The 25,882-nt window shown below is 42.7% G+C and overlaps 2 protein-coding genes and 1 long non-coding RNA gene across 3 annotated transcripts in view; 1 reads left to right on the top strand and 2 right to left on the bottom strand.

Annotated features, from left to right (window-relative positions):
- The window catches only part of LOC129152446 (uncharacterized), a 46,197-nt gene extending 44,697 nt beyond the window's left edge, over positions 1-1,500 (bottom strand). The window contains exon 1 of the long non-coding RNA XR_011521723.1: positions 1,279-1,500. This is a non-coding gene — a long non-coding RNA (uncharacterized lncRNA). The remainder of the gene's footprint in view (positions 1-1,278) is intronic.
- An 8,457-nt stretch (positions 1,501-9,957) lies between these two features.
- On the bottom strand, positions 9,958-25,226 carry slc22a5 (solute carrier family 22 member 5). Its single transcript, XM_015961444.3, has 10 exons — positions 24,482-25,226; positions 24,293-24,396; positions 23,718-23,872; positions 21,596-21,767; positions 21,378-21,504; positions 20,866-20,960; positions 20,499-20,713; positions 10,690-10,872; positions 10,470-10,605; positions 9,958-10,255 (listed from the first exon to the last, which is right to left on the bottom strand). Exons 1-10 carry the CDS (start codon positions 24,869-24,871, stop codon positions 10,162-10,164), a joined length of 1,671 nt encoding a protein of 556 aa, XP_015816930.1. The 5' UTR covers positions 24,872-25,226; the 3' UTR covers positions 9,958-10,161.
- LOC107386824 (caspase-9) lies at positions 11,338-13,666 on the top strand. Its single transcript, XM_015961445.3, has 2 exons — positions 11,338-11,806; positions 11,875-13,666. The coding sequence occupies exons 1-2, from the start codon at positions 11,675-11,677 to the stop codon at positions 12,865-12,867; spliced, it is 1,125 nt and encodes a 374-aa protein (XP_015816931.3). The 5' UTR covers positions 11,338-11,674; the 3' UTR covers positions 12,868-13,666.
- Positions 25,227-25,882: the final 656 nt, after the last annotated feature.

The raw sequence follows: 25,882 nt of genomic DNA, 5'->3' as shown, positions 1-25,882 counted from the left end.
CATTTTCAGCAGAACTGCAACCCGTGTAGTCAGATTTAAAATTTTCTGACAGAAACTGTCATTTCAATAAAAAAACATATGTTGCATGAACATTTTTGCATTTGGAGTTTTTCTTTTAAGTATAACAGCTATTCATTAAGTCAATGACCTTTCTGTGACAAAAGTTCTATAAAATATTCAACAACAGATAAAATAATGTCTTTATCACCATTTTCCAGCAATAGACTTCAAATAATCTGAACTATCCCTGCAACACACGGCACTGCCACGGATAATCCCAGAAAATATTTAAATAATTTAAAGGAAAGATTAATTAATTAAGTAAATAAATAAATAAACAAATAAATAAATAAACACAACACAACTAACATTATGGCAACGTTACAGTTTTCTTAGAAACACTGGTGAGAAAAACAAAACAAAACAAATAAATAATGATGATGATACTACTGGTAATACTGCTACCACTAACAACAACAACAACAACAATAATAATAATAATAATAATAATAATAATAATAATAATAATAATAATAATAATAATATTAATATTAATACTACTACTACTACTAATAATAATAATAATAATAATAATTTTCTACACAAAATTGTCTTTGGTGTGTTCTTGCTGTGTTGAAATTCTAATTCCATCTTTTAGTTTTTTTAAAACCCAGGTTTTATTTACCTGCAACGTTTCGTTTGCAGCTGCAAACTTCGTGACGAAAATTTGCTTTTAAAAAATGTTCTCACGAAGTTTGCAGCCGCAAACGAAACGTTGCAGGTAAATAAAACCTTTCTGTGTTTTAAAAAGAACTAAAAGATGGAATATACAAAATTGTGTTCATCTAAAGATTTAGCGACATCTAGCGGTCATTTTTTAAACAGCGCTTGCTTTCACCGGAAACCTGTATGGAAAAACCAGCAAACGTGCCAAAGATCAAATGTTACACTTGATTCAGTTATTTTGTGTCTAATTTTGCAGACTTGCCTTTAAACCAAAGAAACAGACCTAGTTCCTGCCAGGTGATGGTTTATGACGCTGACCTCCAAAAGAGACTAATTGGCTCAAGTTTAGAAAAACAAACCTATGCAAACAGAACAAATGTGCGTTCTAATATATTCTCTCATAAAATAAACAATAAGTATCATAAAACATGGAGAACTGATGTTTAGAAGCTTCCATCCACAGCGTACGCAGCTATAATGATGAGAAAATAACAGTAAAAAAAAAAGTCGCTCCGAGAAAAAAATGGGATTTATGTTGTGAAGAAAACTCACCTGAAATCATTTGATCACGTTGTTTAATCCAGAAGTGATGCTGGTGGATGATAATCCATCCATTTAGTTTAAAAATGGATTAAATGGAACAAAGAAGCAACCCGCTACAGAGTTTAGTTTCACTTTTACTTTAGTCTCCTGATCATCATACCCATAGGGTCCTTTAAGTCAGCCACCGTAGCTTTCAATAAAGTAAATAAGATAAAAAATAAAAAATAAAATAGAATAAAAAAAAACAGTAAAAAGAGTTTAAATATTTCTAAGCAAAAACGATTCAAGATTTTAGTCTCCATGCACGATCCTTCATGACATTTCAAGGTTTGAAGCTTCGCCTTGGAGCTGAAATGAAGGTAAAGTGGTGGACTTTCCATGGCAACAGAGTGTACAGATGAGCCCACACGTGTTAACCACAGGGGAAGAACTATTAAAAACATTTCACAAATATTCACCTAATTTCACATTAATTCATTTATTTAAAAAAAATATTTATTTATTTAAAACAGTGTAAAAGAAAAAAAATACTAATTTTCACAAAAATAATTCAAAGTAAAAACATAATTTCTAATAATGACTTCCGTAAAACAGAGCGGTCAGAGCTTCTAACCACATTATTGAGCATGGTAAACAAACACTTTCACTACTTAAGCTCCTTTTCCCTTCATTCCTATTTTTTTTACCAAACTTCTTCTAGAGACAAACATTTTGTAAACAATTTGGGAAATTTCTGCAGAAAATTAGCTTTTTGAAAAATGTTCTGGCTGCATGCTGCACATGCACAGAAGAAATGGACTTGGTGAATACTGCTCAAAGAATCATCAGGGCAGAACTTGGACAAATACACTAGAACGCTGAAGATCAAAATGAGATAGATGCACCAAAAAACACACCCATCAGCTGATCATCTGTTGCCAAAGTTTTGTTGAATGAAAATAAAGCGCTAAAATCCTTCTATTGTTTTCATAATTTTCAGACAATCTTTGTAAATGTTCAGTTTCAGAGGTGAACTGATTTTCTTCTTGTGAGTCAACTGATACTGACCTGTAATCATTGCACAACAAGGACATGTAATCTCAAAGAAAATACCAGTATTTTGTCTTCAAACGATAGAAAATGTAGCAAACACATGACTATGTAAGCATGTCACATAATATAATTTGTTCGATTGTATTAAGCTGCTTTTACAAAACTGCAATGCAATTTATTTCTGTCAAAAAGTGGTATTTTTTTGAATTTCAAGTCATCACTTTTGCATGAACAGCATTTATAGCACTGAATTAAACTGCAAGTGCAGAAAAAAAATGCAGTTAACACATAAATACATTGTTTTACAGTGCATTTAGTTCCAAAATAAAATTATTTTATTGTACTCAAATTGCTCATCATGGTATAAGAATTTCAGCCCACTTTCTCATATTATGATGATATCTCTAAGAAAAAAACAGAAACGTACAGCTAAGAAACCATACCATATCATACCACACCATATCTATTTATAAAGCACCATATCAAAATAGCATGGCAGCTAACCAAAGTGCTGTACAAGCCAAATGCTTGAACAAGAATTACAATAAGAACAGGCAAAATACATAAGAACAAAACATAAACAGAAGCCACAACTATATTTTGGTTTCCAAGGTCTGGCATTTGGACAATTCCCCTCCAATAATGCATTCATTTGCTCTTCTTTTCCTATTAGAACCAAAAAAGGATGCTTACAAACGCAGTTCAGCAACAAACATTTCCAGTTTGCATCTCTAATTGTGCTATCGGTTTAAAACTGAGTAGTTTTAACCAAACTGTGTTAAAGTGCTGATTTGACACAGAGTAAAATCCATCTTTTTAAAATCCCACCTGCAAATCTGTTGCATTTGAGAAATAGTTTCTGGTAAAGTTTTTCCTTTTGTTTCTGGCAGCAGGAAACAAATGACGCCACCACAAAGAGCTAAAACACCCATGGTAAATGGTAAATGGCCTGTATTTGATATAGCGCCTTCTAGAGTCCTGGAACCCCCTAAGGTGCTTTAAAACACAATCAGTCATTCACCCATTCACACACACATTCACACACTGATGGTGATGAGCTATAATGTAGCCACAGCTGTGTAAGGTTATGAAGTTCATTGTTTTCAACTCCACACAGCTGCCCCCTGTGCACAATAACACCCGTGTAGAAAAACCAAGGTCGGGTGTTCCTCAGACTGTTTACATTCCAGGAGAAGAGTCCGAAGGAGAAGAAGAAGCTTTACTTAATCAAAGTACTTTATTTGTGATTAAAATTATTAAGCAAAACAGATGTTGATCAACAATAATCAAGTGAATGATCTGTGAAATAAATATGTCATGAGTTATGTTTAATGAAAACAGGACAACTGCACAGACATACTGACCCTCATCTCCATAGAAACGCATGACACATTGTTCCAACCAATCAGAGCTTTCGGCTGCCGCAGGAGAATCTGGTGTTGACTTCAAGTGTCCAATCCACTTTACTACAACTTATCAACAATTCAGAGATATAAAACAAGGCAACGCCATTTTAAGAACAGTTCCATTTTGACTTCAGTTCTAGTCACCGTCATCCTAAAGAAAAGCACAGCCTGGCCAGATGTGTTTCGTCTTTAAACTAAGAACTGTGAAGTTGGAGATTTTCGTCGTTTAACAACCAGACGACGTCCTTTCAAAATAAGAGCACCTGCTGACGCTGCCGAACGGTACCGGGGTCAACCCTCCAGACGGGCTTTGAAACGTTGCGACCGCTGCGCCGACAGCTCCAGCGTACATCCGAGGTTCTTGGACCTGGCATTTCCTGATCTACCTGGGAGGCCCCCACTGGGTACGTACACGGCAAAATAGCGGCTCATGTCATCACTTTATAAGCCTCGTGATATCTAGTCATAACAAAGACTACCAGATTCAATGACGTCATCCTAAAGAGTCTGAACCAACCACACACACACACACGCACCAACACAACATCCACATCCATTTTCATCCATCACAGAGTTAGTCCTGGTAGATTGTTTATAATTTATAATTACGAAATTAAAGATTCTTAAACGATCCTATCTCTCTCTCTTTTCTTGTCTCAAAGTCAATACAGAGTGTTTAATTAAACTCCCTGATGATAAAAACAGCCTATTCTTCTGTTTATAAAAAGTGACCTACTTACAGTGTATTAAAATACAACTCTAGATAGATACATCACTTCAATTCCGTTACAAATATGGCGAGCCTAGCTTGATATCTGCACAGTTTATTACACTTTGTGCCGATTTTGAGACATTTTGGGATTTATTTTTGTTCAGTGTGTGTGTTAGAGAAAGAAAAAGGCGAGCGCTTCCTCATTCAGCTCTCAGAAAGGGGGGTGCACATTCATCACCCTCCAACAGGAGGCGCTGTTTCATCAAAACACCTTAAGTGCTGACGTGTGCTGACGGCCATTTTGAGGCCTACATCTAAGGGTAAACATTTCTCCTGTTTTATTGCATTGGAACAGTCTGTTTATTGTTTGTCGCGGTGTTTGTGACACTGTGTGCATCCATTTGTGTAATCGGAGACAGAAGACTCCGTCGGAAATTTGTTTCCGTTCGATAAGCGCAGGATCCGCGCTGTTCTTTGTCGGAATTCTCGTTAGCACCTACCGTAGCTTAACTTGCTCGGTAAACGCTGTCAGTCGGGAACTACCGCCGAGCGATACTGCATCCAGATTGCGTACGCTGTTGAAACTCTTTCAATCACGGAGCGAGATGCCCGTTGGTTGATCGAGGCAATTTTGAGACCCTGGTCGCTACAGGGCGTTCGCTAGCATTAGCCGACGAGCTAACTAGCCGCTCTCGGTGAGAAGGCTCGGGAACGCGTCCCGCGCAGCTTTCTAGCCGTTCCGACGCAGCGGAACGGCGTCCTTTAATCCGCTAAACCTTCCGGTACGGAGTACTCCTGGCTGGCTCGCCATATTTGTAACGGAATTGAAGTGATGTATCTATCTAGAGTTGTATTTTAATACACTGTAAGTAGGTCACTTTTTATAAACAGAAGAATAGGCTGTTTTTATCATCAGGGAGTTTAATTAAACACTCTGTATTGACTTTGAGACAAGAAAAGAGAGAGAGATGGGATCGTTTAAGAATCTTTAATTTCGTAATTATAAATTCTAAACAATCTACCAGGACTAACTCTGTGATGGATGAAAATGGATGTGGATGTTGTGTTGGTGCGTGTGTGTGTGTGTGGTTGGTTCAGACTCTTTAGGATGACGTCATTGAATCTGGTAGTCTTTGTTATGACTAGATATCACGAGGCTTATAAAGTGATGACATGAGCCGCTATTTTGCCGTGTACGTACCCAGTGGGGGCCTCCCAGGTAGATCAGGAAATGCCAGGTCCAAGAACCTCGGATGTACGCTGGAGCTGTCGGTGCAGCGGTCGCAACGTTTCAAAGCCCGTCTGGAGGGTTGACCCCGGTACCGTTCGGCAGCGTCAGCAGGTGCTCTTATTTTGAAAGGACGTCGTCTGGTTGTTAAACGACGAAAATCTCCAACTTCACAGTTCTTAGTTTAAAGACGAAATACATCTGGCCAGGCTGTGCTTTTCTTTAGGATGACGGTGACTAGAACTGAAGTCAAAATGGAACTGTTCTTAAAATGGCGTTGCCTTGTTTTATATCTCTGAATTGTTGATAAGTTGTAGTAAATTGGATTGGACACTTGAAGTCAACACCAGATTCTCCTGCGGCAGCCGAAAGCTCTGATTGGTTGGAACAATGTGTCATGCGTTTCTATGGAGATGAGGGTCAGTATGTCTGTGCAGTTGTCCTGTTTTCATTAAACATAACTCATGACATATTTATTTCACAGATCATTCACTTGATTATTGTTGATCAACATCTGTTTTGCTTAATAATTTTAATCACAAATAAAGTACTTTGATTAAGTAAAGCTTCTTCTTCTCCTTCGGACTCTTCTCCTGGAATGTAAACAGTCTGAGGAACACCCGACCTTGGTTTTTCTACACGGGTGTTATTGTGCACAGGGGGCAGCTGTGTGGAGTTGAAAACAATGAACTTCATAACCTTACAGCTGCCCTGGGGCGCACTGACAGAGGCGAGGCTGCCGAGCACTGGCGCCACCGGTCCCTCCGACCACCACCAGCAGGCAACGTGGGTTAAGTGTCTGGCCCAAGGACACAACGACAGCGACAGACTGAGCGGGACTCAAACCAGCAACCTTCCGATTACGGGGCGAGCACTTAACTCCTGTGCCACCGTCGCCCCAGCACTATTTAGGGGAGTGCTCTGTTGTATTTTCCTGCAATTTGAACATAGTAAGTGACAGAAGCATTAAAGAAACACAAATTCCAAAAGTGGAAAACCAAAAAAGACCCATGTGCAATAAAGTACCCCGGATTTCGACTAGATGCGTAAGTGGCAAGTAATGTAACAGATGGATTTTACTCATGAGCTTCCTTCCCACCGGGAGCGTTCCAGACACGGAACGGCAATGAAAGTGTTCCACGCAGTAAGCTCACTAAATTACAGAGAATTGCAAGATCTTACAGCTTTTCTCCATTCAAATTTTTTTTATATATATACAAAAACAAAACTGGAACATAGTTACTGTTAACAAACAGTATGGTTGTTGTGTCTATGGCAAGCTAACACTGCAGCGATGGCATTTGTAATTCGACACCAGCCGGCAAAAAGATCAGGAGTTGTTTGAAGAACCAAAGCCAGTAAACAGGAGTGACCCAGAAGTTATTTCTTGTACCCCAAGGTAGCCGCAACATTATTTTATTTTACTTTAATATCACGTGAGGCAGAGGCTAACGTTGAGCTAACAATGTTAACTGTGAATTAGAAGCAAGTAGTCAACTCTAAAAATATCTCAATTTACTTTTTAAATCACCAACAACAATATTACAGTGAAATGTATGTGTGAAGTAAATAATGAGTCTATCTTGATGTCATCCTTTAATGAGTTGTTCAGAACTATACGCAAACATGTACGTGTTCCGTGGAAAGGCCTGGATATGAATGGACAGAAAACAGACTCTTAAAGCTAACCTTTAAATGTAACTTGGATTTATTTATTTTTCCCCAGACACCATCGGAATGAAACCAAAAAGAACTGCTTTTGAGCTGTTTAGCCACAACCTTTTCCAAGATCTTGGAGATGAGCGGAAGTTTAGAGATGGGTCTGAAGCTGCTATGGAGAGAGGGGTCGAGACTCGGTTTTTTTAAGAAGTGGGTGGATTACAGCATTCTTAAAGTAAGCAGGGACCTGACCAGAAACCAGAGAAGCATTAATTATAGAGAGCACACTGGGACTCATGGACTGAAAAGCACTTTTAAACAAAGATGAGGGTAAGATGTCGAAGGGGCATGCAGAGGTTCATAGAGTTAACTAGTTTGGTAAACTCGGGCAAAGAAACAGGAGCAAAGCTATCTAGGATGATGGGCCAGGTTGGAGTCAGGAGAGGCAGAGATAAGGCTGAAGGAGAGATGCTAGATCTAACCTTATTGACTTTGCCCACAAAGAAAGACAGAAAGTGCTCGCCACGTAATCGGAAGGTTGCAGGTTCGAGCCCCGCTCTGTCTGTCGCTGTCGTTGTGTCCTTTGGCAAGACACTTAACCCACTTTACCTGCTGCTGGTGGTGGTCAGAGGGACTGGTGGCGCCTGTGCTCGGCAGCCTTGCCTCTGTCAGTGCGCTCCAGGGCAGCTGTGGCTACATTGTAGCTCATCCTCATCAGGGTGTGAATGTGTGTGTGAATGGGTGAATGACTGATTGTGTTGTAAAGCACCTTGGGGGGTTCCAGGTCTCTAGAAGGCGTTATATCAAATACAGGCCAGTTACCATTTACCATTTCTCACAGTCTGTAACAGAGTGGATGGAGGCTGTAGGAGAGGCAGGAGAGACGATGCTGCTGATGGTGTTAAACAGCACCTTGGGGTTCCCTTTGCTCTGGGACACAAGGTTGGAAAAATAGGAAACCCTAGCGTCTCTGAATGCAGTTAAAGGATGTCAGAAGATCCTTTAGGTGCAGCAGATGAACATGGAGATGGGTTTTCTTCCACAAGCGCTCAATTTTTCTGCATTGGCGCTTCAGGCTGCGAAGGCTATCATTAAACCAGGGAGTGGGGTTCACTGCAGGAACTGATCTGGTTCTGACAGGACAGATGTTGTCCAGAATGGTGAGGCAGTGCTCCTTAAACTGAGAAGTTAATGAATCTGGGTCGTTATCAGAAGAACTGGGTGGATCAAAAGCAGCAGAAAAATTGCTAGCTGTGCTCTCATTAAGAAAACGAGAACTAACCATATGGTGAGCAGGAGGTGGGGACGCAGAAACGGATAAGTTAAAGAAATTGCAATGGTGATCTGAAATGTAAATGTCCTCAGGACAAACACTGTCAGCATTTAGACTCAGGGTTAAAAACAAGGTCCAGAGTGTGCCCCCTGGTGTGTGTGGGGCCAGAAACATGCTGGGTAAAGCTGAAGGTGTCCATGAGGCTGAAGGAATTCATGGCAAAGTGGTCTGAGGGATCATCAACGTGGATGTTAAAGTCACCAACAATCACCGGTTTGGACAGCTTCACCGTGGAGGATAAACTCCTGAAGGAAAGAACTGTTTGGACCAGGTGGACGATAAACCACAGCACAGTAGAACGGGTCCTTACGCCCGACTTTAATCAGCTGCATTTCAAAGGAAGCAAAGTGACCAGAGGTTGTAGAGCTACATGGAAGATGGTCTCTGAAAACAACAGCTAGGCCTCCACCACGACCAGAACCCCGGGGCTGGATAAGAAAAGGATAACCACTTGGGCAAAGTTCAATCAGAACAGTATAATCAGATGTTTGCTGCCAAACTTCAGTCAGAAACATAAAATCCAGGTTTTTAGACAGAATTAGGTCATTGAGCAGGAAGGACTTATTGTTACCTGAGCAGGTATTTAATAGAGCCATGCTGAGTGAGGTGGAGGAATCAGAAACTACAGAAACAGCTGGAGTTAGTGGACGTAAATTAGCAGGGTTAGATCCACGGTGTTTAGAAGAAAACACTTATGGAGGGAACAGGAGGAGAAACCACTGAGGAATGAGGATAAACCGACCTTAAAAAACTTGGACAGAGAAACCGAGCTGCAACGCGTCCTGGCGGGAATGCGGAAGTGGCGCTCAAGTCGCCAAACAAAGGACAAGAAGTTAGAAGATTACGCCGATGTTTACCAGATAAACCACGCTTTAAGAGAAGTCTTATTCTCACTTGAATTCCTGCTCGTTTACGTCTTTTCCTCCGACGTTTTCCCGGGACCGGACAAACATCGCTGGAGGCGCCCTGGATGGAATCGTCGTTTGGCTCCGGGCCAGTGCACCACTCAGATAAACAAACAGGGAGGTACGTCCTCGGTGCTTCTTGGGCGATCGTGAATTAACAGAAGGACAAAAGAGTCTGGCGATCATAGGAGATGGTAGCAGGGACACTACTGAAGAGGATCGCAGATGGGAGCAAGGTGGAAAAGAGGAGGTTAGTGGAGAAAAGTTTGAAAAAGTGGCCAGTGACCATGGCTAAGCCAAGCACAGGCGCCATCTTGTTACCGACGAAGAGGACGACGAAGAGGATTTATATGTTTTTATCGCAGATATAATGGAACAAAAACAGCTCAACAATCAGATCAATAGACATAAGATCTAATACAAAAGGTTTATTTTTTGTACTTTCGTTGGATCCCATCTAACAAATGTAATAATCCACCAACAAAGTCTCAATCACACCATGAACAACATTCCTTTATAACAAACATCTGGCCCACCAGTCGTGTTGTTGTTTTTTTCTCCCTCTGATTGTTTTAACTCAAAAACTTTCTGCCTCCTAGCTAAACAAGTCAAATAAACTAATGTGTGAGTGTTAGCTCTTCAGACTTCTCTTCTTGTAGAATAGGCTGCTTTCTGGAAGCATATGTCTTCTTCTTGGACGAGCTGCATATCCTGCAATACAGAAAAATGTCTTTATAGTAACAAATCATTATTAGTTATACTTTTGCACTTCATCACGGTATTTATAGTGGCTTGAATGCAGTCATTAAAATTACAGCTGGAGCTGTAGCGGAAAGCACATAAATACTTTTTGACAATATTCTGCATTACTCCACACTATAAATGGTTGCAATTATTATTACAAAAAATTGCAATAATTTAATACCATTTGCATTTTTGCATCTGCTCCACTGTTTCTGGAAGGTCCTTGTTAAAGGTCTCTGGTAAGAAGAGGTTAACCACAGAGGAAGAGATTGTAAGACTTCCCATTAGGATATAAGGTAGAACCTTATTATATGTACCTGCAAACACAGGGAAGGAAATGTTTACTATTCAACGTTTCATCATCCTTTATATGTCCTCAGCAGATTATTAGTTTTTGTTACCTAAATAAATGACGTAAGGAGCTGTGATGCTGCCAATGCGAGCGGCTGAGGAGCACATTCCCATCCCGACGTTTCTGAGAACAGTGGGGTAGATCTCAGCGGTGTAGATGTACACTATGGTGAAGGCCATGGTGAAGCCAAACTTCCCAGACATTTCAAGAGCCAGAGCAACGTACTGAAGGGCTGAGGAGGAAAGGCAGAGTATAAAAGCTTAGTCTTAAATGTTAGTGCTCGTAGTGAGAGAAAACACAAATGCAATTCATAAAATAATCAATAAGAAAGGTTTCAACATGCAAACTATTTATTCGTATATATTGGAATGATTGATGCCTTAAGTTTGAATGCAGTATTATGTACAGTAGCTTTACAGTAGTATTAGTGCCTTTGATAGAAATCCATAGAGGGCCTTGAGGAAGGATTCAGCTTTTACTATTATTTAACATTTTAAAATCCCACTTTATGTTTCTCTTCCATTGAAATTGAGCAAGACACTTGTCTGCTGGCGGTAGTTGGTGGGGACTGTGGTCAGCAGCCTCGCTCTGTCAGTGCACCCCAGAAAAGCTGGTTCTACGTTGTAACTCATCAACACCAGGGTGCGAATGTGTGTGTGAATGATTGTGTTGTTAAGCACCTTGGGGGGCTCTAGGACTCTAGAAGATACTGCATCAAATACAGGACATTGATAAACTCAGTGAGAAGTCCCATGACTCTAAGAGTTGAGCTGGTCCCTTTGGGTCACGTGCCCTCAATTGACCAATCAGATTTGACGCTGACATAAACAAGGAAGTTAGAATGTTGTTTTTAAGGAAGTGAGAAATGTCACCGGGCAAAATGAGGAAAAAGCTTTCTGTAGCCTAATGAAGTTTCAGTTTAACACACGGACGGGGAGATTTACCACACTGACTACTGTCTGTCAAAACCAAACAACTCAGGAATAACCTTTTGTTTTACCGATGTGCCACTGCTTTGTTACTTTGAGTGAAGGATGGAGGAAAAACACAAGAAGATTCTTCAGCAGAACATGACTCAATTGGTAAAAGGCTTGGATCTACCAGACCTCTATGGTGCCCTCCTCAAAAAGGACATTTTCACCAAAGACATGATCGATGAGCTACAGGTATGTTGCACTAAGGCTAGATTTGTTTATTTATTCAAAACTAATCTTGCAACAATTCCTCCCATCAGATTGCTGGAATTGTGCAAGACCAGGTCAGACAACTAGTTCAGGCCTTAGAAACCCGCGGGAGTCGAGCATTCCCATTATTCCTGGAGTGTCTCTGGGAAACAGGTCAGCATGGTTTGGCTGAGCTTTTACAAACTGAAGCCCCAACTGTTCCAAGACCAAGACCAGGGTGCAAGAGCTATAAAATGGAATCCAGCCCCTGTGGTCACTGCTTGATCATAAATAACATGGAGTTTAAACCTGAGAGTGCACTCAGAAACCGCAGAGGGTCCAACATAGACTGTGAGAAGTTGGAAACAAGATTCAAGGCAATCAACTTTATTTTTGAAGTAAAAGAAAACCTGAAAGAAAGTCAAATCAAACAGGAAATGTCAGCTTTGTCAAAAAAGGATCACTCGCAGTATGACTGCTGTGTGGTCATCGTGCTCTCCCATGGGACTGAGGTGAGACATAGCGGCTTACCTGGTGCCATTTATGGTGTGGATGGAAAACACGTCACTGTTCACGACCTCACACTCTACCTGAATGGACAAAACTGCCCTTCTTTACAAGAGAAGCCAAAACTTTTCTTCATTCAGGCCTGTGGAGGAGACGAAAGAGACACCGGCTTTGAGGTGTCCTCTGATGAAGCTCAACCATCCACAGGAGGAGTAGACAACCAAACTGATGCCATCCCAACACCATTCAGTAACAACTTTCTCAGCCTGTTGTGTGAGATTGATGCTCGAGCCTCTCTTCCCACCCAAAGTGACATCCTTGTGTCCTACTCTACTTTTCCTGGTTATGTCTCCTGGAGAGACACCCAGGCAGGTTCTTGGTACCTGGAAACTCTGGAGCGAATCCTCAAGGAAAACGCAGCTACTGATGACTTGTGCTCAATGCTGGTGATGGTTAACCACCACGTTTCCCAAAACTGTGCTAAAGGACTTTACAAGCAAATGCCTTTTTCCTTTAATCTCCTTCGGAAACTTCTCTACTTTCAAACTTCAACATAGAGTAACAATGTGAATACCTGACTGTGACAGACTGCACAATCTTGTAAAGACTAAAGTCCCATTAGTCATCAAACACGCTGATGTGTGGTGAAATGTACTCTCTGTACTTGACCCATTCCCTTGGGTGTGAGGTTCTGTGTGTGTGTGTGTGTGTGTGTGTGTGTGTGTGTGTGTGTGTGTGTGTGTGTGTGTGTGTGTGGTTCCTCACCTCTTCTCCTCAGGTGTGACAGGCAGGCCGCACCAGGTGCCATTGATCAGAGGCAATCAAGGTGGAGCACTTAAAGCTGGCCGGAGGAGGAAAGCAGATGCCAGATGATTAAGCCACACAGCTTGGTAATCAGGTCAGCTCTGTGTTTCCTTGCGCTTCCCAGTGTTTCGCTCACAAGTAATGTTTTGTCTCGCAGTAGTCCCGACCTTCTGAGTTCCCAGGATATCCCAGCGTCTTCCCTGAACCGTGGTGTCTGCTTCACCCAGTGCTCCTCCTGGCTGCGGTGCTTCAGCCTTTTCATCCACGCCCTGTTGGATCCTCCTCTTCTCCACCTGCCTGTCCACCCTCGAGCCTCCAGCAAAATCTCAACCTCAGCCTGCCACACTCCCACACTGGACCTCACCTCCTCTCCAAACACTCCTCGCCACGCAGACCAGTAAGCTCACCCCCTTCAATTCTTTTATCGGAACAGTCTCCTTGCTCCTCGACTCACCTTCTGTTTCCCCTTCAGAACCGCCTCTGCAAACCCGTCCAGAGTTCCTCCACCATTTTGAGAACCCGCTGAACTTTTCAATAAAACTGTTAAACTTTCTCCTGTGTCCGGGTGTGTTCGCTCCAGAGTCTCCTAGAATCATGACAGAATCATCTGGCCATTCAGACTCTGCGGCACACCTGCGCACTGCTCTGTCCGAACAAGGCATCCTGTTGGGCCGACACGAAACGGCTCTCCAGAACATGTCTCAGCAACAGGATACGTTACTCCAAGGAATGAATCATCTCACTAAACTCTTTCATGATCTGAGTTCTAGGCTCCCCTCATCTGATCCACAACCGTCGGCACCAGTCCCGGTCCGCCGTGATCCTTCAGCATCGTCCGGTTTCCGTGATGCGGTTTCTCCGACTCCTAATCCGTTCTCTGGCGAGTTAGGTAAGGCAAAGGGCTTTCTATTGCAATGTTCCTTAGCTTTTGACCGCAGTCCCCACTCTTTTCAGACAGATGAGAGTAAAATTTCATATGTCATCTCCCTCCTTAATGACAAGGCTCTGCTTTGGGCCCAGGCTACTCTTGGCTCCGACAGTCTTTCAGATCACTCATTTGACTATTTTCTCGAACAATTTAAGCAGACTTTCTGCCCAAAAATTAGCGAGGAACAAGCCACCAAGAGATTATGGAATCTAAGACAGGGTAGTAGATCAGTAGCTGAGATGACAGTCGATTTCCGCATTTTGGCTGCGGAATCAGGTTGGAACGGTCCCGCGCTGAAAGGGGCGTTTCAACATGCGCTTAATGAGAATCTGAAAGACGAGTTGGCCAGCAGAGACGAGCCCGACACCTTGGATGAATTAATCAATCTCGCTATAAGGATCGACAACCGTCTTAGAGAGCGAGCAAAACTTAGAGGTCCGGGTCCCCGATTCCCTGCTCCGCGTCGGGCTGAACTAACTGCATCGCCGTCTCCTCTCGGGGTTTCGGCTCCGCCCCTTGTGTCCAGCGCACCGCCAAACTTGCCTCCCTCTGAGCCCATGCAGATCGGCCGTGCTCGGCTTTCTCCGGCGGAGAGACAGCGTCGTATGGAAGCTCGTTGCTGCCTATACTGCGGTTCCCCTGACCATTTCATTGCAGCCTGCCAGCTCCGCCCAAAAGAGTTTGCTCGTCAGTAAAAGTGGGGGTACTGACGGGCAACCTAAATAAAAGTAATCTTCGCCTCACGCTTTCCGCCACCATCCAAATTAATTGTCTTCAGGTCCAAACTAGTGCCCTCATAGATTCTGGTTCAGAGCAAAATTTAATTAGTGCTGGTTTTGTTCAACAACATTGCATTCCCATCCTAGAGCTCGATCATCCAGTGCAGGTTTCTGCATTAGATGGTTGTTCTCTTACTACAATCACCCATCAGACTGAAACGGTTAACCTAGTGGTTTCTGGTAACCACTGTGAAAAAATTACATTTTTGGTTTTCCCAGTCAATGATTCACCTGTAGTTTTAGGTTACCCCTGGTTGTCCCAGCACAATCCCTCCATCAATTGGTCCCAGGCCCGTGTGGAATCTTGGAGCCCTACCTGCATTCGCGAATGCCTCCATTCTGCCGTTCCCATTCAGGTTTCCTCTGTCCCAGAACATTCTGAGCCCACTGATCTCACTAACGTCCCCACAGAATACCATGATCTTCACAGGGTTTTTAGTAAGGAGCGTGCCCTCTCCCTTCTGCCTCATCGGCCCTATGACTGTTCCATAGACCTTCTCCCAGGGGCCCCTCTTCCCTCCGGTCGTCTGTTTAGCCTCTCAAAACAAGAACGTGAGACTATGGAGGAATACATTAACGATTCATTAAAAGCAGGCATCATCCGACACTCCACTTCCCCCATGGGAGCAGGCTTTTTCTTCGTGGGGAAAAAAGATGGAACCCTGAGGCCCTGCATTGACTATTGTGCCCTGAACAACATCACCATAAAGAACAGGTACTCCCTCCCTTTAATTGCTTCTGCTTTCGAGCCTGTCCAGGAAGCTCTATTTTTTACCAAGCTTGATCTCAGGAACGCTTACCATTTGGTCCGGATCAAGGAAGGGGATGAGTGGAAAACAGCGTTTAAAACACACATTGGACATTTTGAGTACCTGGTCATGCCCTTCGGCCTTTGCAACGCCCCAGCAATATTCCAAAATCTGATAAATGATGTACTCCGGGATTTTTTGAATGTCTTTGTTTTTGTCTATCTGGACGACATTCTAATCTTCTCCAGATCATTCTCAGACCACCAGGTCCACGTCCGCCGAGTCCTACAACGCCTCCTGGAAAACAACCTCTTTGTGAAAGCTGAGAAATGTGAGTTTCACACACGTTCCATCACTTTCCTTGGTTACGTCCTCGGGGGTGGGCAGGTGAAGACAGATCCAGAAAAGATCAAGGCAGTAAAGGATTGGCCCATTCCAGAGTCGAGAAAACAACTGCAGCGATTTTTGGGTTTTGCTAATTTTTATAGGCGGTTCATTCGCAATTTCAGCATTCTGGCAGCCCCATTAACTGCTCTCACCTCCACTAAGCAGATTTTCCGTTGGACCAAAGACGCAGACCAGGCTTTTCTGTCCCTTAAGCAGAAATTTGTTGATGCTCCCATTCTGGTTACACCTGACAGCAAGGCCCAGTTCATTCTGGAAGTGGATGCCTCCAACACTGGCGTGGGAGCAGTCCTGTCTCAACGTTCATCTGCTGATCAGAAGCTCCACCCCTGTGCCTTCTACTCCAAGCGTTTCACCCCCACTGAAGGCCGGTATGACATAGGGGATCGAGAGCTTCTGGCCATCAAGCTTTCCTTTGAGGAGTGGAGGCATTGGCTCGAAGGTACCGAGTTACCAGTAATCGTTTGGACTGACCACAAAAATTTGTCATATCTACAATCGGCCAAGCGTCTAAATCCCCGACAGTTTCGTTGGTCACTGTTCTTCTCCCGTTTTAATTTTGTTATCACTTACAGGCCAGGCACCCGAAATGTCAAGCCAGACGCTCTTTCACGCCAGTTTTCACCCGACGATCCCTCTGAAGCCCCAGAACCCATCTTACCGGCCACATGTTTGGTGGGCAGTCTCACCTGGGACATTGAGAGACAGATCCACAAGGCCCAGGAGACTGAACCAGACCCGGGTGGGGGTCCCCCTAACCGACTCTATGTCCCCGCAAGTGTCCGGTCCCAGGTCATCCGGTGGTCGCACTGCTCCAGGTTCTCCTGCCACCCAGGGGTGAGTCGTACCATAGCCTTTGTTCGCCGTTACTTCTGGTGGCCTGGCCTGAATAAGGATGTCACGAGCTATGTTACTGCCTGCACTACTTGCATTCGTAGTAAGAACTCTCACCGTCCACCTGCTGGGCTCCTGCAGCCTCTTCCAGTTCCAGCCCGACCATGGTCCCACATCGCGCTGGATTTTGTAACAGGTCTCCCCATCTCCAAAGGCAAGTCAGTCGTCCTCACTATAGTAGATCGTTTTTCTAAGGCATGTCACCTGGTCCCGCTGTCCAAACTACCCTCAGCTGCTACTACCGCTCGACTTTTGTTTCTCCACGTGGTCCGACTACATGGCATCCCATCTGAGATCCTTTCAGACCGCGGACCCCAATTCATCGCCAAAGTGTGGAAGGACTTCTGTCGCTCCATTGGGGCTGAACCCTGTTTGTCTTCTGGCTTTCATCCCCAGACAAACGGCCAATGTGAGAGGCTCAACCAGGAAGTCGAGGACACCCTCCGTTGCCTCTGTGCCGATAACCCTACATCATGGAGCCTCCACCTTCCTTGGGTTGAGTACTCTCACAATACTCACGTCTCTGCCGCCTCAGGTCTGTCTCCATTTGAGGCCTCACTCGGGTATCAACCACCTCTCCTTCCTGGCACCTTCCCCGATTCCATCACTCCCTCTGTCCGTTCTCACATGATGGCCTGCAAACGAGTTTGGAACCATACTCGGTCCGCCCTGCAGCGCACCTCAGCCCAAAACAAGAGGTATGCTGACCGGCGTCGCATTTCAGCCCCCGCATACTCCGTTGGTCAGGAGGTCTGGCTGTCATCCCAGCATTTCCCGCTCAAGGGCGCTCCCAGGAAATTGTCTCCCCGGTTTCTGGGCCCTTTCCCTATTGCTGCTATCATCAGCCCTTCAGCTGTCCGTCTGAGACTCCCTAGCCACCTTCGTGTTCACCCAGTTTTTCATGTTTCCCAGATCAGACCGGTATCCTCGAGCCCCCTGTTCCCTCCTGCCGATCCCCCTCCGCCCGCCCGGGTTGTTGATGGCCATCCCGCCTTCTCTGTGTCCCGGATCCTGGACGTCCGACCTCGGGGACGTGGTCGCCAATACTTGGTCGACTGGCTGGGTTATGGTCCTGAGGAACGCTCCTGGGTTCCTCGTTCTGCTATCCTGGATCCGTCCCTCATCCGTGACTTTGAGCGGTCTGTTGCCTCGACCTCTCGGGGTCGGCCGCCGGGTGGCGTCCATTGAGGGGGGGGTACTGTGAGGTTCTGTGTGTGTGTGTGTGTGTGTGTGTGTGTGTGTGTGTGTGTGTGTGTGTGTGTGTGGTTCCTCACCTCTTCTCCTCAGGTGTGACAGGCAGGCCGCACCAGGTGCCATTGATCAGAGGCAATCAAGGTGGAGCACTTAAAGCTGGCCGGAGGAGGAAAGCAGATGCCAGATGATTAAGCCACACAGCTTGGTAATCAGGTCAGCTCTGTGTTTCCTTGCGCTTCCCAGTGTTTCGCTCACAAGTAATGTTTTGTCTCGCAGTAGTCCCGACCTTCTGAGTTCCCAGGATCTCCCAGCGTCTTCCCTGAACCGTGGTGTCTGCTTCACCCAGTGCTCCTCCTGGCTGCGGTGCTTCAGCCTTTTCATCCACGCCCTGTTGGATCCTCCTCTTCTCCACCTGCCTGTCCACCCTCGAGCCTCCAGCAAAATCTCAACCTCAGCCTGCCACACTCCCACACTGGACCTCACCTCCTCTCCAAACACTCCTCGCCACGCAGACCAGTAAGCTCACCCCCTTCAATTCTTTTATCGGAACAGTCTCCTTGCTCCTCGACTCACCTTCTGTTTCCCCTTCAGAACCGCCTCTGCAAACCCGTCCAGAGTTCCTCCACCATTTTGAGAACCCGCTGAACTTTTCAATAAAACTGTTAAACTTTCTCCTGTGTCCGGGTGTGTTCGCTCCAGAGTCTCCTAGAATCATGACATTGGGGAGCAGTGAGCTGTAGACACGGTCGTGCTCAGGAGCTATTTGTTGATTTAACCCCCCCCCCCCCCCAATCCAACCCCTTGTTATTGAGTATTAAGCAGGGAGGCATTGGGTCCAATTTTTAAAGATTTTTGTGTGACCGACTGGGACAACACATTCTCACACCCGAAGAGTCGAAAAATTACGTTTTCCGTCGGAAACAATCGCTTGGTCATCCAGCTTCATTTTTTGACGCTCCGAGTGGGAAAATGTGTTGACTGGGATTTGAACCTCAATCTCCCAGTCTCAGGGCAGACACTCTGCCACCAAGCCATTGAGAAGGTTAAAGCAAATTCTTTAGTCAAAATTCTAATTTGAATGGTTTTGTGACTTTCCCATTGATCCTATTAAAGATGGCTGAGTGTTTGTCTAAGCACGTTGTAAAATGTCAACATGGGACTTACCTTTCATTCTCAAATGTCTTCTTACATATTTTTCTACTCACCATACTCTTATTAAATAATTCAAACATAAAACGAATGTTGGTCATGTACTGTAAGTTGTACTATACTGCATGGCCCAAAACAAGTCGCTACCTGGATTTAACTAAGCAAATAGGTACGAGCCTCCTACTGGATAGTTACTGCATCTTTTAGCTGGCAACAAGTTATTTAACCCCAAATGGAGTTGCTTCTCATTTCTTAAACAACCAGGTGGAATGACATCTGATGGTCATGGAAAAGATGTTTGTTTGTAAAGGGTCAGATCCTTGGCATGCATCAAGCTGAGAAAAAAATCTAAGGAGATTGCAGAAACAACTAAAACTGGGTTAAGAACTGTCCAACGTAATATTAAAAACTGGTCTGATGAGTCCAGATGGACCCTGTTTCAGAGTGATGGGTGCATCAAGGTAAGAAGAGAGGCGGCTGAAGTGATGCACCCATCATGCCTAGTGCCTACTGTACAAGCCTGTGGGGGCAGTGCTATGATCTGGGGTTGCTGCAGTTGGTCAGGTCTAGGTTCGGGTTAGGGCAGGGATGTCCAAACTTTTCAAGACGAGAGCCAAAATTATGAAGTTAAAACTCCTCACGGGCCACAAATTTATTATTTTTTTTAAAGAATACAAACATTATTTTATATTTTTCATTTGTTCTGCTCAAAAAAGGTCTAAAATAGACATATTAGTAAAAATGTAAACATAAAATATTAAAACATCTGAATTTATATCAATAACCTCCTGAAGAGACTTAATTCCACAATTCTAAAATTGCTAGTGAGGGCCATGGAAAATCGCTCCGAGGGTCGCAAATGGCCCCCTGGCCGCATTTTGGACATACCTGGGTCAAGGAGTTTTTTCTTCCCTAATGGCATGGGCATATTCCAAGATGACAGGATTCATCTGGCTCAAAAAGTGAAAGAGTGATTCAGGGAGCATGAGACATCTTTCTCACACAAGGATTGGCCACCACAGAGTCCAGAACTTAACCCCATTGAGAATCTTTGTATTGTACTGAAGAAGGCTTTGTGCAGCAATCAGACTCTACCATCATCAAGTGAGATATTGGTGAAAAATCAGTGCAACACTGGATGGAAACTAATTTAGTGACACTACAGAAGCTCACCAAAACAATGCCTCAGCGAATGCGTACTGTAATCAAAGCTAAAGGCAGTCCAATAAAATATTAGTGTGTGTGACTATTTTTTCAGTGGGCAGTGTGGTGGGCAGGCCACTTACTGTCTGGGATGAATTGGATGAGCAGAAGAACTCCTCCTCCGATGATGAGAAATGTCGACAGGAGTTCTCTTCTTGGACATTTTCTCAGCAAACAAGTTGAAACAATATAAGCAGGAACTTCAGAAATGGCTGATAAAAAACAATTCATGAAGGGGTTTCCACTCAGGTTTGACGTGTTCAGGGACAAGCCAAAGTACCCAATGTTTATCGCCATCCTAAAAATACAAAAATAACAGTGTTGAATGAAAAACACATTCGTATTTTTTACTACAAAAATTACATGTTTATTGTTATTATCTATGTATTATCTGCATCTTTAACATCAATATGATCGAGGGTAATCATATTAATGTGCATTAAGACTCACCACAAAAGGAGGCACATCAGAGTGATGCATCTGAGATTAAAGGATTTTAGAATATCAAGCATAGTGTACTTCCTGCCAGGAGGCATGTCCTGGATCTTAAACAAGACAAAATATTCAAGTGATCCAAATGTATTTTCCATGCATCCAAGATCATTTACTTTGGTATTGTCGGTTCATTTGTTTTTCAATACACTGATGTAGACATGATGTAATTAGACATGGAATTTAAAATCACTTTTTTATCTCAATTTGTGGAAATGTAATCTGCCTATATTCCAGTAAGGCTTAAAAAATGTCCAATATTTTTTAATTTGTAGCTATTCTTTGTTACAGTATGTCATTTTGAAATGTCTATTTCTGTGGAATTATCAATGCGGGTTTTTTTATGCTGTTTGTGGGAAAATGAAAAAAAAAACTAAATTTATGTATTGAGACTGTACTATGTATATGAGACTTTTTGCAATGATTTTGAACCGGCTTGAAGTTATGGATACAAAGCATGTGGGCCTCACCTCCGATTCTTTAAAAACCACAGGTGGTGCCTGCACTTTGTTTTTACGTGCTGCCTCTCGCACAATGATCTCTGCCTCCGCTGCTTTTCCCTGAGTGATCAGCCACCGGGGCGACTCTGGAAGGAACCTGAAAGATCAATGTTTAGTTATTTTTCATGACAACAGGTAAATTACATGGTTTAAAGTTGAGACATCATTGGATTTCATGGCTGGCGTACCACCAGAGTGGGATGTACACAACAGAAGTTGCCGACAGAACAGCAAGCAAAGTTCTCCAATCTCTGATGCCGTACGCGATCCAGGGGAGTGTCATGTAGCCAATGCAATAAAAGAGGAAGGCCCCGAGTGTCGTGAAGAGGACTCGCATGGTCTTACTCAACAACTCTGTGCCTATCAGAGATGAAAACAACATTCTCTAAAAGACAATCCAGCATTTAAAGGAGACACATTGTGACTTTTTCTTAAGTGATAATAGTTTTACAGTTCAAACCTAACATGTTCATTAAGTTCTTTGCACTAAACCACTCCCACATAAAATTATTTCCGCAGTTATATTTGTGAAAGTCTCAGTAACTTCCAGAATGAGCCGTTTTAGGACTCTGTCACTTTACAGATGCAATATAAAATAATGAGAAAAGAATGACATCCTGTGGTCATAACTGGGTACTGCAGTCCATTTTCTAAACAAAAATTCACTTTCTCACTGCCATTCCGTGAGTTTCATGGCTGTTGCCAATTACAAATCATTGCCAGAAGGTTCTAGATGACAAGCGATACACAGTTAGCTGACAAGTTGCACTCTTGGGTGTTTTACAGTAATGAACACTTACTGCACTTATTACGATGGTATGTCTGCAGCAAAAATGGAAGCCTGGTTGTTTGCTGTCTAACTGTTAGCATGCTTACTGTTATAGTTCTGAACGACTCATTAAAGGAAGTAAATCGCCATGATTGACTCATCATTCATTTAACACATTCATCTAACTGTAATATAGAGTTGTTGGTAATTGAAAAAGTAGCTTGAGATAATTTTAAAGCAGACTGTTTGCTTCTACATCATATTTAGCATTGTTTGCTAAATGTTAGCCTCTTGCCTTCTTTACCTAATATTCGAGTAAAGTAAAAAGATGCTGTGGCTTTAAGGGGTACAAAAGGTAATTTTTGAGTCCCGCCTGTTTACTGGCTTTGGTTCTTTTTTTTTGTCTGGATTTATTGATATTTTATTAAAAAGCTTCAGAGTTGTTCTTAAAACCATTAAAACATTCTGGACACCACCCCTCCAGGCCCAGAATTGAGTAGCACAGCATCAGACTGTTTTGTGAATATTTCCTTGTAAATTTCTTACATGTTGTTCCTTTAAGAAAAGAAGCAGTCGCTGGTCACGCCCAAACATCCCCTGATTGGCTGCTATAAGCTGAGAAGCTCAGATTTCCATGAGGGGCTCAGAGTAGAGCCACTGCTCCTTTTGCAACAGCTCTCTTGCACACAAAAAGTGTGCCTATTCTATTTTTTTCCTATTTATTTCATTCAATAAAAATAAATACAACAAATAAATAAACAATATGCATATAAACACAATACAACTTGAATGAAAGGGAGCAGATGGAAGAAAAAATCTTATAAGTTCTGCCCCTTTTTTAAAACAAAAATAACAAAACTATTTTTATGCATTCCATCGAAGTTAATTTTGTCACATTCCTTGTCCACATTTCAATTATAGCCACAGATATTATTCACAATCATATCCACCCAACACACTTGATCTAATATATTCTCTGAACACTTTTAGAGTTCTTGACTCTTTCACTTCTCTGTCCTGGCAGTTCCATAATTTCACACCAATTCTTCAAAATGCTCATTTCCTTCATTTTGATTCTAAATCTGGGCTTTTTGAAGACTTCAGTTCCCTTCAAAATATAACTACTTTCCCTCTTTTCAAACAATCGCTGAATGTTATTTGGCAATGTACCTATATTAGCTTTATACACTATATGCAATATTCTCCAGTTGACCAAATCATGAAATTTCATTACTTTATATTTTATAAATAACTGATTGAAATTTCCCTTATTGTGACATCACAATCAGCGATTTCTTGAAATGGCTCATTTAGGTACATAATTACTAAAATTAAACACTGACAGAAAATGGATTAGCACGTTTTCTTTTCATGTTTGGAATGTTTTAGATACAGTAGAGACCAACATGGCAGCAAAAAATAAAAAAATAAATGCAAAAGGTGAGTTTAACATTTCACCATTAGTCTTATTTGTTCTATTATTATTTCTATTGATATTGTCATTAAGGTTCAAATATGATGGAGGACAGAAATGTGCTCACCCAGAACAAATGCAGAAATGTAGATAGATATCTGAGAGGCTCCAACAAACAGGAACATGATACAAAACATTCTCCATGACTGAGAGAACGACTGCAGGAGAACAGAGAGAGATTGGGCCGCGAGAGACACAAAAACCACCTTTTTCCTCCCAAACCTGAAGAAATAAAAGTTGAACATGTGAGACACTAAACAGAAAGTGCAGGAATAAATCTAAATCCGTCCAATTAATATAAAACTCAACTACGGAGGAGTAAAAATGCAATCAATGTCACAATTTTGATTTGAAGGACATGCCAAGCAGATTTGGCATGTGACAGGTTAAGTCTACTGATTAAACCTGCATTTACTTCAACAGCAGATGGAGCTGTTGTTTCAACAGGAACTCATCAATAGCTCCACCATCAAGGGTTCGGATGTTAACAAAATCAAAAGTTCAGTTCCATAAAGCAGCAATAACTTCTAAATAATTGAATCCTTCTAAATAAAATACATCATGTGAGATTGATGTAATGCACCAAAATCTAAGTCTGAGTCATTTTTTAATAATTTACTTGATAATTAAATTGTAAAATACCTGTCAGAAAGCTGTCCAGAGATTAGAGACCCCACAAGGTATCCCACAAAGAGAGTCGAGGATGCAAATGGAACTTTCCATTGGTTGTCACAAACTAGGTTCCACTGTGAAAAATGAGAAAAGTCACATGAAAAGGATCAAATCTTCATTTAAGAAAAAACAAAAAACAAATGCCATTTTTAAACTGACCTCAGTGACTATGGTGGACTGGTAAATGTCTTTGCTGTAAACCCATCCATCTAAACATCCTTCCTGCTCCAGATTAGTGAGATTAATGTCCCGTCCAGGAATATATCCCTCATCTGAGAGGTTTTTTACCACAGACAGTTTATATCTGCTGCACTGGCTCTGGACTTCTTCTCCATCTGCTGTCACCAAAGGGATGACGGCATTTCTCCACTCATCGGTCAGGTTGACATCTGGAACGAGACAATGGTGTCTTGGAGCTGCTCCAGCAAAAATGATGTAAAGTCCATCGAATCCAGTCGACACAAAAACAGTGTTTAAGAGGAAGAAAGTGGTCCAGAAATAAGGACCCGTTTGTCCGAGAAACGCTGTTTCCTCGTCGTAGTCTCCCATTTTTATAGAAAAGTTTCACCCTCTCTGCTCCTCAGAGTGTGGTGTTCCTCTAAAAGTCTTCAGCTCAGTGCTGGAGCTGTGGGGTCAAGCTCTCTGTGGGGTACAGCGGACCGGTCCCCTCGGTGGGATGGAGTCAGAGCAGAAAAGTTTCCATCTCAGCTCCCCTGTGAAGAGTATGAGTTTTTACCATAAACTGATAAGCTCATAAATACTAGTTGACCCACTGAGACAAGTTCATTCAGAGGTTTCGTTAACAGGAAGTAGAATAATCTAAAGCTCCGGAGCACCAAATCCACTCAGGCCCCCCCTCACTAATGTGGTATTTTTTCTAAACAACATTCCTCACTTTTAAATACTGAAAAGACGTCCACATGACTGTACTCCAAATGTTACTGAGTGGGGTTAAGGCTCCTGCTGGACTATTTAAAAACACACAGCAGAGGCAAACATGCTTTTCTGGACAGTTCAGCAGAAACTTGTGTGTTTGCTCTGCTATCTTTAAGATAAACCGCTAACATACAGGATCCATGAAAACCCAAAAGTATTTTTACACAACATTTGTGTTGTGTACACTGTTGCAAAAAACATGTTTACCCCAGAACTTCTCACATCTAATATTATCTGCATTCATATTTTTGGAATATGTAAAAATATTACAGGTGTGGTAGACTGTGCAGCTCTGTAGGGCGACGTCACATTCTTTGCCCTTCACTGCAGCTGTCTTTCATATTAGGTTTCACACAAATAAAAGCCTCCTTCATTCACACAAGCGATGAATAGTAACCAGCCAGTTATTTTTCAGTCATGCTTAAAACATTTTGTACTTTTTTGTTTCAAGCTGTTAAAAGACATGAGTGCAGCAGGTTTAAGAAAATAAAAGTTTTTTTTTGTTTGTAAAACCCTACTGCAGCTGTTGGGTAATCTTTGACCTTTTTAGAGGCTCTAATTATGTTCCAGCTGCAAAAAATGATCTGTAAGACTTTTTTTTTCCCTCAACAACAACAATTTCAA

This window comes from Nothobranchius furzeri, chromosome 10, assembly GCF_043380555.1.
Source record: "Nothobranchius furzeri strain GRZ-AD chromosome 10, NfurGRZ-RIMD1, whole genome shotgun sequence".
Taxonomy (NCBI): Eukaryota; Metazoa; Chordata; class Actinopteri; order Cyprinodontiformes; family Nothobranchiidae; genus Nothobranchius; species Nothobranchius furzeri.
Note: the sequence above shows the minus strand (reverse complement) of the source record. Positions and strands in the feature narration are given on the sequence as shown.

What these genes read in the sequence shown, in the direction of transcription:
- LOC107386824 (XM_015961445.3), top strand. Translation starts at nt 11,675, where the DNA reads ATGGAGGAAAAACACAAGAAGATTCTTCAGCAGAACATGACTCAATTG. An exon ending in ACATGATCGATGAGCTACAG is followed by an intron (nt 11,807 to 11,874) that starts GTATGTTGCACT and finishes TCCTCCCATCAG; the next exon opens with ATTGCTGGAATTGTGCAAGA.
- slc22a5 (XM_015961444.3), bottom strand. Translation starts at nt 24,871, where the DNA reads ATGGGAGACTACGACGAGGAAACAGCGTTTCTCGGACAAACGGGTCCT. An exon ending in CTGATGTGCCTCCTTTTGTG is followed by an intron (nt 20,714 to 20,865) that starts GTGAGTCTTAAT and finishes TTGTATTTTTAG; the next exon opens with GATGGCGATAAACATTGGGT. An exon ending in TCCTTACGTCATTTATTTAG is followed by an intron (nt 10,606 to 10,689) that starts GTAACAAAAACT and finishes CTGTGTTTGCAG; the next exon opens with GTACATATAATAAGGTTCTA.